Raw genomic sequence first — 20878 nt, forward strand, 5'->3', positions numbered from 1 at the left:
ACATGATTTAATTTTAAAAATACCACCACCACTAACACAAAACTCTGAATCACTCAGATCACACCAATAGGAGTTATTGGGGAGTAGTGATCAAGGGCTGTAGTAGGTCTATTGCTCTTTACAGAGAAATCTACATAACTAAATCTACGAGATTATCAATCAGGCAAAGTGGGCGATTAAGCTTCAAAAGCGGCTCCATTCTGGCATCTAGGAGGGACCTGTGTGTGCACTGACTGCATTCATTCGAGTTGATTGCATCACATTTTATGGAGTCTCAGAAGACAGGAAATCCACCATGAAGGTAAAAATAACATTTTGTTAGAATTCCTACTGAAATGGAGGGTCGCCTTTATGTCCTGCTACTAGTGTGTGTGTGTGTGTGTGTGTGTATTGGGGGAGGGGAGCTCTGGTAGCTTAAGGAGGTCAAATCGAGCTATGTACGGCGTTCCCGTGCGCCTCCTAAATGTTTTAACAATACAGAAGGCTCCACATAGCGCCGTATAGTGTCTTAGGTCTCTCTTGTCGTGATGTGTGTTTAGTCCTATATTTTTATTTGATTTGTAATCCCCCGTTCCTGCAGGAGGCCTTTTGCCTTTTGGTAAGCCGTCATTGTGAATAACAAGTTGTTCTTAACTGACCTGCCTAGTTAAATAAAGGTAAAATTTTAAAAATAAAAATGTAAATTGCTTCGCATTGTCATGATTGGTTGTGGGGGTACATCCTGTATAAACAGAAACTCACATCCTTGACAACTTTGACAAAAGGCTATCAGAACAAGTTCACAAATAAAATACATCTTTATGAGACCTCGTGTATGGATTTCAAAGACACAAAAATGAGTTTGATCTCCTGGAAAAAGATCTGGGAGGTAATGGGGACAGATGCCAGTAAAGAGGTCAATGGAATGCAGACCGTGGGGGACAGCAGGGTGCTGAATTGGCGCACATTCAACAAATCTGATCTAACAAAGTGGATATTTGTTATGATTGATCTATTGTAACAGGCACACAATGTAGTTACTAAAATCCGATTTGGATATATTTGTCTGTTTTCGCTACACAACATTTAGAGGTTGTCCCTTTTCAGGTTTAGAAAAAGTGCCTGCTAAATCAAATCAAATCAAATCAAATCAAATCAAATTTTATTTGTCACATACACATGGTTAGCAGATGTTAAATGCGAGTGTAGCGAAATGCTTGTGCTTCTAGTTCCGACAATGCAGTGATAACCAACAAGTAATCTAACTAACAATTCCAAAACTACTGTCTTATACACAGTGTAAGGGGATAAGGAATATGTACATAAGGATATATGAATGAGTGATGGTACAGAGCAGCATACAGTAGATGGTATCGAGTACAGTATATACATATGAGATGAGTGTGTAGACAAAGTAAACAAAGTGGCATAGTTAAAGTGGCTAGTGATACATGTGTTACATAAGGATGCAGTCGATGATGTAGAGTACAGTATATACATATGCATATGAGATGAATAATGTAGGGTAAGTAACATTATATAAGGTAGCATTGTTTAAAGTGGCTAGTGATATATTTACATAATTCCCATCAATTCCCATTATTAAATGCTAACTCCCATCCGTATAAGCTGGTAGCATAGCTAGCATACAGAAATCGGTTGTGGTTGTCAAAGGCGTTTTAAACTGTATTGATTGATGATGATGACATGGAAATATATTGGGGTTGACATCCATACAAGCGTTATACTCCAATTTCTACCCCAATCTAGTGTGAAATACACATGTAAACAGGCTCTGATCAGGCCCTACACCCAAACAAGGGCACTGCGTTCATCCACCTCTGGCCTGCTCGCCTCCCTACCACTGAGGAAGTACAGTTCCCGCTCAGCCCAGTCAAAACTGTTCGCTGCTCTGGCCCCCCAATGGTGGAACAAACTCCCTCACGACGCCAGGACAGCGGAGTCAATCACCACCTTCCGGAGACACCTGAAACCCCACCTCTTCAAGGAATACCTAGGATAGGGTAAGTAAGGGTAAGTAATCCTTCTCACCCCCCTTCTCCCCCAAAAAAAAGATTTAGATGCAAGTGGCTGTTCCACTGGTAGTCATAAGGTGTATGCACCAATTTGTAAGTCGCTCTGGATAAGAGCGTCTGCTAAATGACTTAAATGTCAAATGTAAATGTAAACAATAGCCTAAATGTAGACCAATTTGCTGCTGGGGCAATGGGGAGATTTGGGATGGAGATGCAGATGGGCAAACGGTTCAGCCTTTTTATTTAAAAAAGGCTGGAAATGTAATCAAAGCCTACAGGATGATAACTTGTTTTTAACAAGGACAGAAGAATTCATAACTGACTTTTTTTTCGACATAACAGCAGATACAGCAGGTACAGCAGATCCCCTTATTGTATGGGACACTTTTAAATATGCCTTTAGAGGCCATGCAATTCAGTACTCATCTACAAAACAAAAGCAATTTACAGTTGAAGTCGGAAGTTTACATACACCTTAGTCAAATACATTTAAACTCAGCTTTTCACAATTCCTGACATTTAATCCTTGTAAAAATGCCCTGTCTTAGGTCAGTTAGGATCACCACTTTATTTTAAGAATGTGACATGTCAGAATAATAGCAGAGAGAATTATTTATTTCAAGTTTACATACACTCAATTAGTATTTGGTAGCATTGCCTTTAAATTGTTTAACTTGGGTCAAAGGTTTCGGTAGACTTCCACAAGCTTCCCACAATAAATTGGGTGAATTTAGGCCCATTCCTCCTGACAGAGCTGGTGTAACTGAGTCAGGTTTGTAGGCCTCCTTGCTCGCACATGTTTTTTCAGTTCTGCCCACAACTTTTGTAGAAGACCCATTTGCGACCAGGCTTTAACTTCCTGACTGATGTCTTGAGATGTTGCTTCAATATATCCACATAATTTTCTTTCCTCATGATGCCATCTATTTTGTGAAGTGCACCAGTCCCTCCTGCAGCAAAGCACCCCCACAACATGATGCTGCCACCCCTCTGCTTCATGGTTGGGATGGTGTTCCTCGGCTTGCAAGCGCAAAAAGTACAATATTTGTCCCCATGTGCAGTTGCAAACCATAGTCTGGCTTTTTTATGCAGTTTTGGAGCAGTGGCTTCATGTCAATATAGGACTAGTTTTACTGTGGATAGAGATAATTTTGTACCTGTTTCCTACAGCATCTTCACAAGGTCCTTTGCTGTTGTTCTGGGATTGATTTGCAATTTTCACACCAAAGTACGTTCATCTCTAGTAGACAGAATGAGTCTCCTTCCTGAGCGGTATGATGGCTGCGTGGTCCCATTGTGTTTATACTTGCGTAGTATTGTTTGTACAGATGAACGTGGTACCTTCAGGCGTTTGGAATTTACGACCAAGGATGAACCAGACTTGTGGAGGTCTACAATTTTGGTAGAGGTTTTGGCTGATTTCTTTTGATTTTCCCATGATGTCAAGCAAAGATGCACTTAGTTTGAAGGTAGGCCTTGAAATGCATCCACAGATACACCTCCAATTGACTCTAATTATGTCAATTAGCCTATCAGAAGCTTCTAAAGCCATGCATCATTTTCTGGAATTTTCCAAGCTGTTTTAAGGCACAGTCAACTTAGTGTATGTAAACTTCTGACCCACTGGAATTGTGATACAGTGAATTATAAGTGAAATAATCTGTCTGTAACCAATTCTTGGAAAAATTACTTGTGTCATGCACAAAGTAGATGTCCTAACCGACTTGCCAAAACTATAGTTTGTTAACAAGAAATTTGTGGAGTGGTTGAAAAACGAGTTTTAATGACTCCAACCTAAGTGTATGTAAACTTCAGACTTCAACTGTAGGTCAAAAGAGTCCATATTAACAAAGGAAATTGAAGGACTAACAGTACAGACAGCAATAAAAACTACAGCATAGAGGCTCAGAATAAGTTATAGGAAAAACAAAAAGAAATGGAGGAACTTATTTAAGAAATATCCAGTGTAATATATTATACAAATGAAGTGAACCGAATGGAATATGGGGAAAGATGCAGTAAATCTTCAACATAGAAATGCTACCAGAAAGAATTTACTGAAACTTCTTACAAATGATGGAGTCACTCATGATTCACCAAATTATATTTTAAAAGAGGAAGTTAAGTACTTTAAGCATATGTTTTTGTTTCAGGCTCCTCCATCTCCACTAACTAATAATAATGTCAAATTAACATCTGTACAGAAAGACTCATGTGAAGGCCAAATTACAGAGGAGGAACTGCTTGAGGCAATTGGGGCCTTTAAGGATGGGAAAACTCCAGGGATGGATGGCATACCAGTGGAAGTATGATATACTCAGAGAACCGTTATTAGCACGTTTTAACCACTTACATGGTAGATTATTGGAAACTCAAGGTGTGATTTCATTATTACTGAAACAGGACCCAAGTGGTAAATGTAAAGATTCAGTCCATTTAAAAATGCAGTGGCATCTTACACTTCAGTGTTGTGATGCATAAAATCTATCTAAATGCTTAGCGCATAGAATTAAAAAGGTTTTGTGTCAGATATTATTCATCGTAATCGGACATGTTTATTTTACATTGGAGATAACATAACACAAGCACTGGAAACAATAGAACACTATGAAATATCTGGGAAACCAGGCGTGGTATTCATAGCTGACTTTGAAAAGGCTTTGATAAAGTACGACTGGAGTTTATATATAAATGCCTGGAATATTTCAATTTTGGTGAATCTCTTATAAAATCGGTTAAAGTTATGTATAGTAGTCCTAGGTGTAAAATAGTCAATAATGACTACTTCTCAGTTTTAAACTGTCAAGATGAGTAAAACAAGGTTGTCCACTATCGGCATATCTATTTATTATTGCCATCGAAATGTTAGCTGTTAAAATTAGATCCAACAATAATATTAATAATATTAATAATATTAAGGGATTAGAAATCCAAAGGTGTCATTGTTCACTGATGATTCATGGTTTCTTTTAAAACCACAATTGGAGTCTCTCCACGGCCTCTTAGAGGATCTATATACTTTTACTATCCTCTCTGGATTAAAACCACAATTGGAGTCTCTCCACGGCCTCTTAGAGGATCTATATACTTTTACTATCCTCTCTGGATTAAAACCACAATTAGAGTCTCTCCACGGCCTCTTAGAGGATCTATATACTTTTACTATCCTCTCTGGATTAAAACCACAATTAGAGTCTCTCCACGGCCTCTTAGAGGATCTATATACTTTGCTATCCTCTCTGGATTAAAACCACAATTGAGTCTCTCCACGGCCTCTTAGAGGATCTATATACTTTTGCTATCCTCTCTGGATTAAAACCACAATTGGAGTCTCTCCACGGCCTCTTAGAGGATCTATATACTTTTACTATCCTCTCTGGATTAAAACCACAATTGGAGTCTCTCCACGGCCTCTTAGAGGATCTATATACTTTTACTATCCTCTCTGGATTAAAACCACAATTGGAGTCTCTCCACGGCCTCTTAGAGGATCTATATACTTTTACTATCCTCTCTGGATTAAAACCACAATTAGAGTCTCTCCACGGCCTCTTAGAGGATCTATATACTTTTGCTATCCTCTCTGGATTAAAACCACAATTGGAGTCTCTCCACGGCCTCTTAGAGGATCTATATACTTTTGCTATCCTCTCTGGATTAAAACCACAATTGGAGTCTCTCCACGGCCTCTTAGAGGATCTATATACTTTTACTATCCTCTCTGGATTAAAACCACAATTAGAGTCTCTCCACGGCCTCTTAGAGGATCTATATACTTTTACTATCCTCTCTGGATTAAAACCACAATTAGAGTCTCTCCACGGCCTCTTAGAGGATCTATATACTTTTACTATCCTCTCTGGATTAAAACCACAATTGGAGTCTCTCCACGGCCTCTTAGAGGATCTATATACTTTTACTATCCTCTCTGGATTAAAACCACAATTGGAGTCTCTCCACGGCCTCTTAGAGGATCTATATACTTTTACTATCCTCTCTGGATTAAAACCACAATTGGAGTCTCTCCACGGCCTCTTAGAGGATCTATATACTTTTACTATCCTCTCTGGATTAAAACCACAATTGGAGTCTCTCCACGGCCTCTTAGAGGATCTATATACTTTTACTATCCTCTCTGGATTAAAACCACAATTGGAGTCTCTCCACGGCCTCTTAGAGGATCTATATACTTTTACTATCCTCTCTGGATTAAAACCACATGATGATAAGTGTACTATATTACGAATACTTACAGTCGTGGCCAAAAGTTTTGAGAATAACACAAATATTAATTTCCACAAAGTCTGCTGCCTCAGTTTGTATGATGGCAATTTGCATATACTCCAGAATGTTATGAAGAGTGATCAGATGAAATGCAAATTAATTGCAAAGTCCCTCTTTGCCATGCAAATGAACTGAATCCCCCAAAAAACATTTCCACTGCATTTCAGCCCTGCCACAAAAGGACGAGCTGACATCATGTCAGTGATTCTCTCGTTAACACAGGCGTGAGTGTTGACGAGGACAAGGCTGGAGATCACTCTGTCATGCTGATTGAGTTCGAATAACAGACTGGATGCTTGAAAAGGAAACAGACTGGATGCTTGAAAATGCTTGGAATCATTGTTCTTCCTCTGTCAACCATGGTTATCTGCAAGGAAAAACATGCCGTCATCATTGCTTTGCACAAAAAGGGCTTCACAGGCAAGGATATTGCTGCCAGTAAGATTGCACCTAAATCAACCATTTATCGGATCATCAAGAACTTCAAGAAGAGTGGTTCAATTGTTGTGAAGATGGCTTCAGGGAGCCCAAGAAAGTCCAGCAAGCGCCAGGACCATCTTCTGAAGTTAATTCAGCTGCGGGATCAGAGCACCACCAGTACAAAGCTTGCTCAGGAATGGCAGCAGGCAGGTGTGAGTGCATCTGCACGCACAGTGAGGCGAAGACTTTTGGAGGATGGCCTGATGTCAAGAAGGGCAGCAAAGAAGCCACTTCTCTCCGGGAAAAACATCAGGGACAGACTGATATTCTGCAAAGGGTACAGGGATTGGACTGCTGAGGACTGGGGTAAAGTCATTTTCTCTGATGAATCCCCTTTCCGATTGTTTGGTGCATCCGGAAAAAAGCTTGTCCAGAGAAGACAAGGTGAGCGCTACCATCAGTCCTGTGTCATGCCAACAGTAAAGCATCCTGAGACCATTCATGTGTGGGGTTGCTTCTCAGCTAAGGGAGTGGTTTCACTCATAATTTTTCCTAAGAACACAGCACGTATAAAGAATGGTACCAACACATCCTCCAAGAGCAACATCTCCCAACCATCCAGGAACAGTTTGGTGATGAACAATGCCTTTTCCAGCATGATGGAGCACCTTGCCATAAGGCAAAGGTGATAACTAAGTGGCTCGGGGAACAAAACGTCGATATTTTGGGTCCATGGCCAAGAGACTCCCCAGACCTTAATCCCATTAAGACCTTGTGGTCAAACCTCAAGACGTGGGTGGACAAACAAAAACCCATAAATTCTGACAATCTCCAAGCATCTTCATGTAATTGTCAATAAAAGCCTTTGACACTTATGAAATGCTTGTAATTATACTTCAATATTCCATAGTAACATCTGACAAAACTATCTAAAGACACTGAGGCAGCAGACCTTGTGAAAATTAATATGTGTGTCATTCTCAAATCTTTTGGCCACGACTGTATTTTACCAATCAAATGGTCTGACCCCAGTGGACATACTCGGAATACACATCCTGAAAGACAGAAATCATCTCACTCCAAAAATAGATAACATCTTGCTCCAATGGAAAGAAAAATACCTGTCTATTTGTGGAAAAATCCCTCTAATGAACTCTTTAGTCATATCACAATTGACCTATTTGCTTGTGGTCTTGCCTACACCTAGCGACCTGTTTTTTAAATGATATGAGCAAAAAAAATTCCATTTTATTTGGAATGGCAAGCCAGACAAAATTAAAAGGGCCTATTTATATAATGAATGTGAATTTGGTTGGGCAGAAATGATTAAATATTAAAGCATTAGACCTCTCACTAAAGGCATCAGTCATACAAAAGTTATACTTAAATCCAAAATGGTTCTCTAGTAAATTAGTAAGAATGTCTCAACCCATGTTCAAGAATGGCCTTTTTCCCTTTATTCAGATTACAAATGCTCACTTTCGGTTTAGTGAAAACGAAATCATCTCCAAAATATCTGTCACTTATACTCCCTCTCCGGGAGGTCATCAGGTTGCTGATTATCTGGCACCATCGTCAAGCGCACCAGCGCCTCATGACACTCACCTGGACTCCATCACCTCCTTGATTATCTTCCCTATATCTGTCACTCCCCTTGGTTCCTTCCTCACATAAGGGAAGTGTCAGAGAGTGTTTTATTTGTGTCAGTGTAAATGACGTCCGGCTTAAAAGAAAATTGTGATAAATAAAAATATATACCAGTTTCATTTCAGGACCAAAAAATGTACAGTTGTGCCATATAAATTGCGAATAGTTGGGAAGAGACTTTCGATGTACCGATTCCATGGCATTTGGTTTATGAATTGACACACAAAACGACGTCAGATTAAAAACGTAGAATTTTTCAATTTAAATGATTATGCCAAAATTCTTGCAACCAATAGAATGTTATATGGGGGATACAATTTTCACAGCTCTGCAGATATTGCTGCGAGGAGGCAGAGTCATTAGATCATTTATTTTGGTACTGTCCATATGTAGCTCGTTTTTGGTCACAGGTCAAGGAATGGCTGAAGAATTGCAACATTTACCTGGAGCTAAAATGCAGTTAGCAATACTGGGTCATTTGAAAAGTCATAGTCAATCAATCAATAATATAATAACTATTTTAGCAACAACAACAAAAAGAAACTATTTTCAAAAAGAATCTGGGTATGACAGATGCCAGGAGAACGATACCTGCCCGAATGCATAGTGACAACTGTAATGTTTGGTGGGGGAGGAACAATAGTCTGGGGCTGTTTTTCATGGTTCGGGCTAGGCCCCTTAGTTCCTGTGAAGGGAAATCTTAACGCTACAAGATACAATGACATTCTAGATGATTCTGTGCTTCTAACTTTGTGGCAACAGTTTGGGGAAGCACCTTTCTTGTTTCAGCATGACAATTCCCCCGTGCACAAAGCGAGGTCAATACAAAAATGGTTTGTTGAGATTGGTGTGAAAGAACGTGACTGGCCTGCAACAGGGCCCTGACCTCAACCTCATCGAACACCTTTAAATGAATTGGAACGCAGACTGCGAGTCAGGTCTAATCGCATAAAATTAGTGCACTTCCTCACTAATGCTCTTGTGTCTGAATAGCATGAAGAAGCATGAAGAAAATGTTATGCGAGGCAATTCCCCCATTGTTTTTGATGGTAGGCCACCCTAGTGGGCCTACGTTATGATCAAATAGCCACATTAACCTACCGCTGTCTGAAATTGTAACTTAAAGCGGGTACAGTCTCAGTGATCACAGTAACGCGCGCTAGAAGTTGCACAGAATTTTCACAACATTCAAGTTTGCACTCAGCAGATCTGACATTTTCTCAGTTCCGGAAACATTTTGAGGGAACATTGGTGGTAAGTAAGTCCCAGAACATCACTGGGGCCCGAGTTCCCTGCCATCCAGGACCTCTATACCAGGCGGTGTAAGAGGAAGGCCCAAGAAATTGTCAAAGACTCCAGCCATTCAAGCCATAGACGGTTCTCACTTCTACTGCATGGCAAGCGGTACCAGTGCACCAAGTCTGGAACCACCAGGACCCTGAACCGCTTCTAACCCCAAGCCATAACAATGCAAAAACAAAGCTGCTACGTAGCTAATTAAATGGCTACCCAGATTACCAGCATTGGCCCTTTTTTGAACTAGGTCTCTTACATGGACTACATGCACACACACTGGACCCATACACTCACACATACTTACACTGACACCCCAACACATACACACACACAGACAATACATATTCCCACACACACACATAAGATGTGCACACATGCATACTGAAGCCACACACACGTTCACCCGCATACACACACACACACTTTCAAATTCACCACTGCTGCTCAGTCTATAATCTATCCTGTTGCCTAGTCACTTTACCCCTACATATATGTACAGTACATAGGTACCTCAATTACCTCGCACCTCTGCACATCGACTCGCTACTGGTACTCCCTGTATATAGCCATGTTATGCCCTAAAGCTAATTGAAAAGTAAAGCCTGTGAAGCCTTAAATATGTTTGCTGCGTAGAAAGTTTGTCTGTATTATTTGGCATACTGTTTTGTCAAATGTGTTTGTATATTGTGTTATATTTGTTGTTAAATAAGTTATACTTTTGGAATCCCAGTCTAGTTGGCTAGTTTTGTGTTTTAGGCTGGTGTACAGCGGCTGCAGCCAGCAGGTGTTATCGTAGAGCTGTTGTTATCATCTGGTGAGTGGAATGGGTGTTCCGTTTTTTTATTGCAGCTCGCTTGCTGTTGTTATCACTTTGACAATAACTTTGTGCGTAAAAAACATTGTTCCGTTGAAACTTTAGATCACCGGTTACTTTGTGTGCTGAACGTGACAAATGTGTTTTTGCACTGGGAAGTAACAGTTGTACATTTCTATGGGCAAATGGTTGAGTTTTTGTATTCTTATGATTGGGACTTACTGACTTATTATGTCCAGGTGAACAGGCTGCTTATCTTTTAACGTCATGCTGTGTGCGACTGCTGTCTTTCTATCGGCCCTATGTATTTTACAGAAAGTCCTACATGGAGTGTGCTGGTATCGCATTCGCTTTCAACGTCACGAGCCTATCACACCCTTTGATATGTCACTGTTGTCGCGTTTGGTGATAGTGTGATAGTGATGGTGATAGTGTGATAGTGATGGTGATAGTGTGATAGTGATGGCGTTAGGCTACCATGGGTTGTGTAAGCAAGCGCGAGGAGCGCATTAAGTGATGCTTATGTTTCTGTTGTTTTTCGCAATTTCTGAATTTGGTACAAAGGCCTAGGCTCAATAGCCACGGTTCGCCACTGACACAAACACATAGCATCAGAACCTCCTCCTCCACAGCTGTATGTAGACAACAACACAGAGAGTCTGCAGACATCTTGACTAATACACGAGTGGAAATGTACAGATCTTATTCGGTTAAAACAAGAATTTCTGAAACTATATCTAAAGAGTCATTGTGTAACTCAGACATTATTTACCAACCTCCTTCAGACTATGTGACAGGTCATTGTGTCCCTCTTTTAAAGTAAGGGAGCCTCCTCCACAGCCGTCCCTTAGTTAGCTACTGCTCTCTGAACTCTGACCAAAACGCCCCCCTCTCACCCACCTCCTCTGCTCCCTTCCATCCCTCCATCCACCCTGCTCCAGTCAGACACCTATGATGTGTGAGAGAGAGACCCAGTCACAGAGGCGCTGGCACAGATAGACTTGGCCCGGTCGGTCAGAGAGATCAATACAGACAGAGTCTCCATGTGCCTCTCTCCTTCAATAGACCTAACCTAACCCGAGAGAGAGAGAGAGAGAGAGAGAGAGACAGAGAGAGAGAGAGAGAGAGAGAGACAGAGAGACAGAGACAGAGACAGAGAGAGACAGAGACAGAGAGAGAGAGAGAGAGAGAGAGAGAGAGAGAGACAGAGAGAGACAGAGACAGAGAGAGACAGAGACAGAGAGAGACAGAGACAGAGAGAGACAGAGACAGAGAGAGACAGAGAGAGAGAGAGACAGAGACAGAGAGAGAGACAGAGAGACAGAGAGAGACAGAGAGAGAGAGAGAGAGAGAGAGAGAGAGAGAGAGAGACAGAGAGACAGAGAGACAGACAGACAGACAGACAGACAGACAGACAGACAGACAGACAGACAGACAGACAGACAGACAGACAGACAGACAGTGTACTGCAGTAGTGACATGGGTGCCTCTATTGTGTGCCAAACAGCAACTGTCCCAACAAACAGGCCCTAAGCTTTTCCATTATAGATGCTACTGACAAGACAAAGAGTGTATGATTCATCTGTCTGGAAGGGACATGCAGCTTGGCCTATATATTGACCTATGTGGGAGATACACACCCACAAAGCCTGATTGATACAGCAGATATGCACCATACCATTATGCATTTCTTCCTCTAGAAAGGATCCTAAGTATTCCGTCAGTAGAAAGAGTGAAAGCTATCATATCACACCCACATTTCACAATGTTCCCCTTCATTTAAGAATCGAATATTCACAGCAGACTGCAGTGACGCCATCCAGCCATCTATTATTCACTTAATGTCAATAAAACAGATCTACTGGAAGAGAGCTGCCCTGGATTTGGGGAGATGGGGAAGTTTGCATTTCTGATATGAAATTTGTCACATAATAGACACTTTCGGATGCTGAACGGACGGTGCCCGGTGGTCTTGTCATTGCCTATCAAACACATTGGTGATTTATATAAACCTTTTCTATATGGGAAGACCTCCAATGCAGTCTCAGAACCTAACTACTAACCAGACACCTCCTGTCTAGCTGCAACCTGTCAATCCACCTGTCTCTGGGTCTGTCATTGTGTCTGCCTCCATGTCTGTTGGTTAGTCAGTCATTCAGTGTGCCTGTGTGGCTGGCTTGCCTGCCAATGTAACAAGGCTGGCCAGATGGAACGTGGGAGTCTGCAGAGCTCTGATGTTTACTGAGCTACACATGGAAGCAGAGAAAGCTGGAGATACAGACTCAGCCACCCCATACAGCAGAAGCAGCACCAGCCATACTGCAGAGGCCAGCCAGCCAGCTAGCTGTCTAGCCCGGACAGACTCACTTGACACTCAGCTCAGATAGACCCAGGTTTTTTCATTGCACTGCAGTGCAGTGAGCAGTGAGCTGTGGGGATAGCCCTGTTCACAACATTACCACTCACTCACTGACAATGAACTGTGGCTATTTAACTCAAATCAAATCTAATCCAACTTTATTTGTCACATGGTTAGCAGATGTTAATGCGAGTGTAGCGAAATGCTTGTGCTTCTAGTTCTGACAATGCAGTAATAACCAACAAGTAATCTAGCTAACAATTCCAAAACTACTACCTTATAGACACAAGTGTAAGGGGATAAGAATATGTACATAAAGATATATGAGTGAGTGATGTTACAGAGCGGCATAGGCAAGATACAGTAGATGGTATCGAGTACAGTATATACATATGAGATGAGTATGTAAACAAAGTGGCATAGTTAATGTGGCTAGTGATACATGTATTACATAAAGATGCAGTAGATGATATAGAGTACAGTATATACGTATACATATGAGATGAATAATGTAGGGTATGTAAACATTATATTAGGTAGCATTGTTTAAAGTGGCTAGTGATATATTTTACATCATTTCCCATCGATTCCCATTATTAAAGTGGCTGGAGTTGAGTCAGTGTGTTGGCAGCAGCCACTCAATGTTAGTGGCTCTCCACATGATACGGGCCAGGGGTTTTCAAACTGGGGTCCATGGCCCGACGTACTGCAGGGGGTCCACAATAATATTTTTTGGTGTGAAAATGTATTATTTGATGAATATCGCTAGCTGCAACAGAATACCAATATGGATACCATTCGTATGTCTCTGTGTCCAGTATGAAGGAATTTAGAGTTTGTTTCCCCGAGCCAATGCTAACTAGCGTTAGCGCAATGACTGGATGTCTAGAGTAGCAGTTAGCATGCTAGATGTTCCTGTTCATCTGACTCTGGGGAAGTAGGTAAAATGGCTTCTTTGTCAAAATCTACAACTATCATTTTAATCTGGAGGTAATTACAGTCACTGGAGCTAATTACAGTGTTTTTTTCTGTATAGAAAATTCTTAGGCAGGTCGTCTAAGCGATAATATGCGGGATGGAAAAACAGTTTCACTGTCCAACTTAAATGACCAAAACAAGATATTTTTGGACAGAAAAACTGTTTCAGTGTCAACTTAAACGACCAAAATCAGATAGAAAGCAGAAAAGATATTGAACTAATATATATTTTTTATAATACCATCTTTGAAAAACTAACAAATCAAATAAAAGCTAGACAGTCAGGGAGAATCGAATATTCCAAAAATAGGGCATTCAGGGTATTGATTTTGTTTGAGGAGAGGAACACTGCATTAGCATTAAAACTTTAACATTTCCTCTCAGCTCATGACAAACGGTGTAGCATTGCTGGAAAATAGCTTCTAAACTGCAACATTCTCTCTCAACTCAATGGAAAAATGTGTAGAATTGCAGGAAACTAGCTTTACAATAGTGAAATGTTCTCTTCGCTGCCAAGATACCTTTACAGCTAATAGACTATGTTAGTCCACACTTCCAATGAGCTGTGGGGAGGTCAAAATAATGACACTGCCTACCAAATATATTCATTTTAAAATGTTGATTACTTCTACTTGCCATTATCATTCACATTCACCTATCATGATAAGACAATACTTTTTTGTTTACGTCTGATGGGGGTCCGGTCTGGGTAGCCGGTTTGCCTGGGCAGGGGTCCCTGGGCAAGAAAAGTTAGAAAATCCCTGACATAGCCAATTGTATATGCGGGAAATTCACAACATGAAATTATTAAAAAGGAACAAGGACAATTAGATTATATTATTGGGTTAGTGGGGGGTTTCCTGCCATGTAAGCGATTGTCAATCTGTCTATTACTATCACTGGTAATCACTTAGGACTACACCTTAGCAGGGTGATTGATAGGGGCTATGTTTATGGTCTAATGCGTGCATGTTGAATTACAATAGTTGCAGTTTTATTACAATATATGTAGCCTAATAAACGACTGCAACATTAAGCCTTTTTTGTTAGAATAGTAGTGGACGCTAAAACAGACATATATATGTTGTTTCAACCCGAAGTATACTAGACGAGATCAGCTCGACTCACACAAAATGAAAGCAGAACGATGTAGTCCTTCGATAATGAGACAACCACGATTACATGATGTAATGCACGGAAGCAACAAGACATACAAACATCAGACAACATGGGCTAGATGGATAACCTATTTGGACCTGTTCACACTCATCTTATTCAATTAAATATATTTCAGGGAGTATCACACGGCGACAGGCGTGCTCTGCCTCGCATGCAACAGAGCAGCGTTATCCGCAGCTTGTTCTTGCTTGCTGCGCGTGTGCCACACCGCCTCCCATGGCGAGAGAGCTGCTTACCTGAGCTGTCCATGGTGCTGCAGTCGTCCTCGCGCAGTGGGCCTGCCTTCGGTCCGCCTAGGGTTGCTGCTACCGAGCCGCCGCCTCTCCCTCCCCCGTTATTGAAGTTACCGCTGCTATCGACCAACTGTAAAGATTCATAGCCATCGTAACTGCAGGTCTTTTTCTTATAGCCACCCAGTAGGCTCATCTCATTCAACTCTGCACCGTGGATTTGAGAATTACATATATATACTACAAAAAGAAGCTACTGCATGCACATATCCCCGACGACAAAAATCTCAGATATCTGTTTAGAAATAATCCACCAGATATGCGCTAGCAGTTCCAGCACCGCCTCTCCCTGTTTTCTTTTCTCCGCGATATCATAAGCAGAACGTTGTCGTCAGGATCGCATTTACTACGCCGCACATCCACCGCTATGCCTGCCAGTCCCTGTTGAGTTAGTGGGTCCTTTCAGGCTTTCTGCTCCAGGCCAATCCTGACAACACCATGTCGGCAGTAGGTGACTAAACGATCGCCTGTTTCATTGTTATTTCTTTACAAAGCAGTAGGCTACTATTTGTCAGAAAATATAAATGTTGGATAGGTTGTAGATGTGATTTAGCCTACAGGATAGCCTACATAGGATTGATTATATTCTACACGAAAATATTCCCACATCGATTTATAAAAACATATTTTAACAGCCTATAGTTAACACAATATCCTCATATTCTCATAATAATAATTAAGGTTTAAATTAACAATATTATTGCAGAACACTTTTAAGGCTCTTATAAGCTATGTAGGCAATAGTCTCCATTGCTAAGGGCTATAGTTTAAGCTGGTTATGGGCCAGTTGTAGGCTATACAGTATCGCTCCACAGACATAGTATAAAGGAATTAAAGTGCTGAAGTCTTTTAGTCCGCACTGTAGGACAGCATTGTGCTTTGTCAGGGGACTGGGGGAGAACTTCACTCTGTTGATCATTAAAGATCTCGACACCCTATTCCCTATATAGTGCACTGCTTTAGACAAGGGCCACGGGCCTCTGGTCAAAATGGGCAGTGGTCAAAAGTAGTGCACTATATAGGGAATAGGGTGCCATTTGGGACGCAGTACCAAGTCAACTACTTGGAGTTCTGGAACATGCTTCTTTCCTTGGCCCAGTCCCTTGGCAACCGAGGGGCTGCATGGTTGCTCAAAGCAGGACTCGGGCCTGGGAAACCCTTTATACCAGGAGCCCTGGACTGAAAGCGCAGCAGGGAAGGGAATTTCCCCCCAAAAAGATAAATGATTCCCCACGTAACCGGACACAAAGTGCCACTCCATTGAAGGATGTAGTTTCCTCTGAAAGCCAGCCTCCCAACGTGATGCATTGCTTCAGGATGTCAACTCCTGCTTTCAGTCTCCAATACAAATGGTTACAACCTTCACTTAGAAAACTGGACCAGGGCATCAAAAAAGCAATGTAATGTCCTGACATTTTTTTTTATACCACTGGTGACATGGTATTTCATGGTTATGGCCACACAACTGTGTGATACAAGAAGCGATCACTTTGATCATGACAGTGCCCACTGTACTCATAACTAACTAACCCGTTTTGAATTTGGGATCCAGTTTTAAAAGCAGGTCACACTGTACTGACAACTACACTTCCAAATAATTCATCATAATGGACAGATAAGTGAATATGAACAGCAAACAGGGAGAGACAATCATAAACCTGCTAAAAACAATGACAGCAATTTCTTTTGAAATAAATAACTACATAACCCCGCCTACTACTGCCTTTATTAACTTCCTAAAGCTTTAAATTCCACATTGAACTCATTCGTACTTTTATAGGAGGGGTTTAACCACTTGGATATGTCTTGGATGTTAATAAGACACTGTGGGTTAAAGAGAAGATCAAAGTTTAACAAAGACCTTGGGATATTTTACAAGACCTTTGCCTCATAAACTGATGTTTATTTCAGCTCTTCAGCTGTACACCCCATCAAACATTGCGCTGTGGCATCCATGTTGGGTGCCTTTACTATATGCTTATTTAAGGCATGTCCATATCATCTTGAAGACAACAATACTATGGAAGTCCGGGCCAACTGTCCAACCATACAATCGTTCTCTTCAATAGGCCTATACTGACCAAAAATAAGCTATTCTACTAGATTCATTGGATTTTCCATAATCTTTAAGGGTGGATAGTGGATTAATGATTATCCCTGTACTGTTTAAAATGGAATGACCACTGAAATCTGCTGGGTAGGGTTAGGCTCCACTGGCAGACATAGGGAGATTTTCAACTGCATACTCCGAGTCCTCTCATCGCTTCCTTCTCAAAACCCATTGGATGAGGAAGCCAGAGGGCCAGACCCTCTGACCTTCTCCACCAATGGGTTTTCAGGAGTATGCAATTGATATTCTCCCATAGTATCGCGTAGTATTTCCATATAGGCCTATGCTATATGTCATTATTCAATCTATGAATATTTTTTGTATATTCATGCATAAGAGAAATATGCCATTTGCTAAATCAAGTTTAGACTTCATCTGGTCAGTTTCTCATAATTAAGGCTACTAATGTCTATAACTCATATTAATAAGCTACACCTACACTGAAAAATCTAGTCCTGAATTTATCTATCTTCGATAATATAATGTAATCATCAGTGCGTTCAAGACAAGGGGGAATTCAGGAAAAAAAACGAGCCCCGAATGGGAAAAATAGTTTTGAACGGTTATCCAACTCGGAATTCCAAGTTAGAAACTCGGACATCTTTCTGGAGCTGCGACTTTCCCACCTGAAAATCACTGACGTCATTATTTGACCTCGTTTGTCCAGTTGTCTTGAAAGCACCAAATGCCGTCGTGGGAAAAAAACAGAACTGGCAATCGCATAAGCGACTGGATCGTACAAGGGATTTCCCTAATATTCTTCCTCAGCAAAACCAATTTCCATTTAAAACTGAGCTTAATAATTACTTTGATAATGATAGCAAATAGGCTAATTAGTATAATATTTTGATGTTTTTTCAAGGATTGTCGTCTTGTTCAACCTGCCCCTCCAATGCAATGTGTCCGCCTCCAATAAACGCGCATTCAGCAACATGAATCATCCCCGTCATAGCCAGCTTTTAAAAAAAAAAAACATTTTTTAAACTAAACATGTCATTTTACATTTTGATATCTCACAGAATAGAAACTTTGAGAATTATGTTCGAGAGGTTTCCCAAATAGTTCAATTATGAATAATCTCAGATCATGTCTAAAAATCCCCTTGGTCACATTTGTCATTCAGTGCACTTGGAACGTTTGTAACCGTTAGTGCACGTTTGTAACTCCTATCAGTGCACGTTTTTTGTTTCATAATAATTAACAAATGCATAGAAAGGTTTAAAGCTTCAACAGTAGCCTACGGGGTTATAATCAACGTCATAAAAGGCTTGAGCGCAGAGGGCCTTTTTCCCGTCGTTATGCATTTCCTCGCCTAAAGACAACCTAGGCCTGACAAAACACCTGCACTGAAAATAAAGCCAAACATCAACGATGCTATGGGATATTCATTTGACAACATTCTGGTAAAAACTCAGATTGATTTCTACTGTTGGCCAAACCACGATATTCAGAACATCTTTCTGCAGAAGAGAATCATTCTTTAATATTAAAATCTCATCGGGAAGTAACACATGAAGACGATGCTCCTCCAGAGGAAGCATTTCAGTGGCATTTGATATAAAACGTATATGGTTTCAAAAGAATGATGTAAAAAAAAACAGCCCTTTTTGTCATAGGCCTCCCTACCTTCCAGAGTGCTCGCTGTCATAATCTCTGGAACCCCGACGTTCTCAGCTCTGGAGATGCGCGCGGAAACCCCAGCTGTGGTCTGAGAAATGCCGACTTTCGATTTGTCATTCACCGCCTGTCAAAGGTCAAACGTCCTTCTGTACCTCGACCTGTAAGTGGTGTTCGGGTACAATGTAAACTCCTGGGATTGGCTAACATTAGAATTACAAGGACTACGACATCATCATATCATCACCTTATATATTGCATGTGAGCTTCAGTGAAGCGAATGCTGCGACCGCCATTTGCTGATCTCACACTAATATGGAGTAGCCTATCTATGTGCGTTCAAGTGTTCCGGATGTCATATAGATCAATACATTGTAAACTGCATAGTTGTGTGCTTGTGAATGATACCTACATAGTGGATCACGACTTGCTGTTTATGAAAGCAAAATCTGGGAAGGATTTCTGGACTGGATAGATGAATAAATTAAATTCCTCACTCACATGTGTGAATTATGTAATAACCCAGTATCCAGCAAATATACATGGGTTTTTATCATTGCCTATATTAGATTTTACCAGACATATTTCCTATATGTAGGCCTATCTAGAGAGATCGCTGTTATGTCCACCTCCATACAACAGGAAATGACAAACGTCTGATGGTTGAGTCTGATATGTAAACAGAGCAGAGGTCATCAGGCTCCAAATTCAGTATTAATCCCTGGTTTAAATCCACTCCATGTGTTCCACCCCAATTCAATGCACATGGGATTAATGCTGCATTCATAACCAAGTGGGAATCTGGAATGTATCCTTATGCCTGGGATTAAACCACTTGAACACCCCTCTAACGGGTAATTTGTGTGAAATTATCATCCCTGAGCTCCGAAGTCTCACACAATCTGATCTCTGATGTTACTTACCAAGGACATTACCTCGATAACAGCATTTTCGGCTTTAAATGCAACAACAAAACATTATTTATAATACGCAATCTATTAATATGGTTTTTGTACACTATAATTAGTTTACAAGCATGATAGCTGTACTTTTACTTTATGGTTGATGCAGCTTGTTGGCCATTAACAAATCAGCATTTCTCAACGAGTTCAAAGCATGTGAATCCAAATGGTATTTAAGATTTCTTATTTTTTCTTTAAAAAAAAATGTACAATTATTTTCTCCCCAATTTCATGGTATCCAATTGGTAGTTAGAGTCTTGTGTCATCGCTGAAACTCCCATACGGACTTGGGAGAGGCAAAGGTCAAGAGCCGTGCATCCCCCTGAAACACAACCCAATCAACACACTGCTCCTTGACACAATACTCACTTAACCCGGAAGCCAGCCACACCAATGTGTCAGAGGAAACACCGTACACCTGGCGACCGTGTCAGCGTGCACTGCACCCGGCCGCCACAGGAGTTGCTAGTGCGCGATGGGACAAGGACTTCCCCGCCGGCCAAACCCTCTCCTAACCAGGACGACACTGGGCCAATTGTGCGCTGCTCCACGGTTCTCCCGGTCGTGGCCAGCTGCAACAGACTCTGGACTCGAACCCAGAATCTTTAGTGGCACAACTAGCACTGCGATGCAGTGCCTTAGACCACTGCGCCACTCGGGAGGCTGTATTTACGATTTCACAACCAGGGAAGCAGGTAGCCTAGCAGTTAAGAGCGCTGGCCCAGTAACCAACCCTAATTGGTCCTTTAAGTTGCACTGGATAAGAGTGTCTGTGAAATGACTCAAATGTAAAAAATGTATGGTGATTACCACCTCACTTGGTTATGAATGCAGCATTACAGAGCCAACTCTGGTGGGGGACAGAAAAAGAGAGTTGTCAGAAATACCTCCCTTAGTTCTTCTCAGG

General features: G+C 41.1%; 1 protein-coding gene across 1 annotated transcript in view; it reads right to left on the bottom strand.

The window, feature by feature from the left end:
• Nucleotides 1-15654, bottom strand: part of LOC118358854 (putative tyrosine-protein phosphatase auxilin) — a 63142-nt gene extending 47488 nt beyond the window's left edge. The window contains exon 1 of the mRNA XM_052481153.1: nt 15229-15654. Within this exon, the coding sequence (XP_052337113.1) occupies nt 15229-15418 (190 nt within the window). The 5' untranslated portion in view covers nt 15419-15654. The remainder of the gene's footprint in view (nt 1-15228) is intronic.
• Nucleotides 15655-20878: the final 5224 nt, after the last annotated feature.

The sequence above is a fragment of the Oncorhynchus keta genome, chromosome 26, assembly GCF_023373465.1.
Source record: "Oncorhynchus keta strain PuntledgeMale-10-30-2019 chromosome 26, Oket_V2, whole genome shotgun sequence".
Lineage (NCBI taxonomy): Eukaryota > Metazoa > Chordata > Actinopteri > Salmoniformes > Salmonidae > Oncorhynchus > Oncorhynchus keta.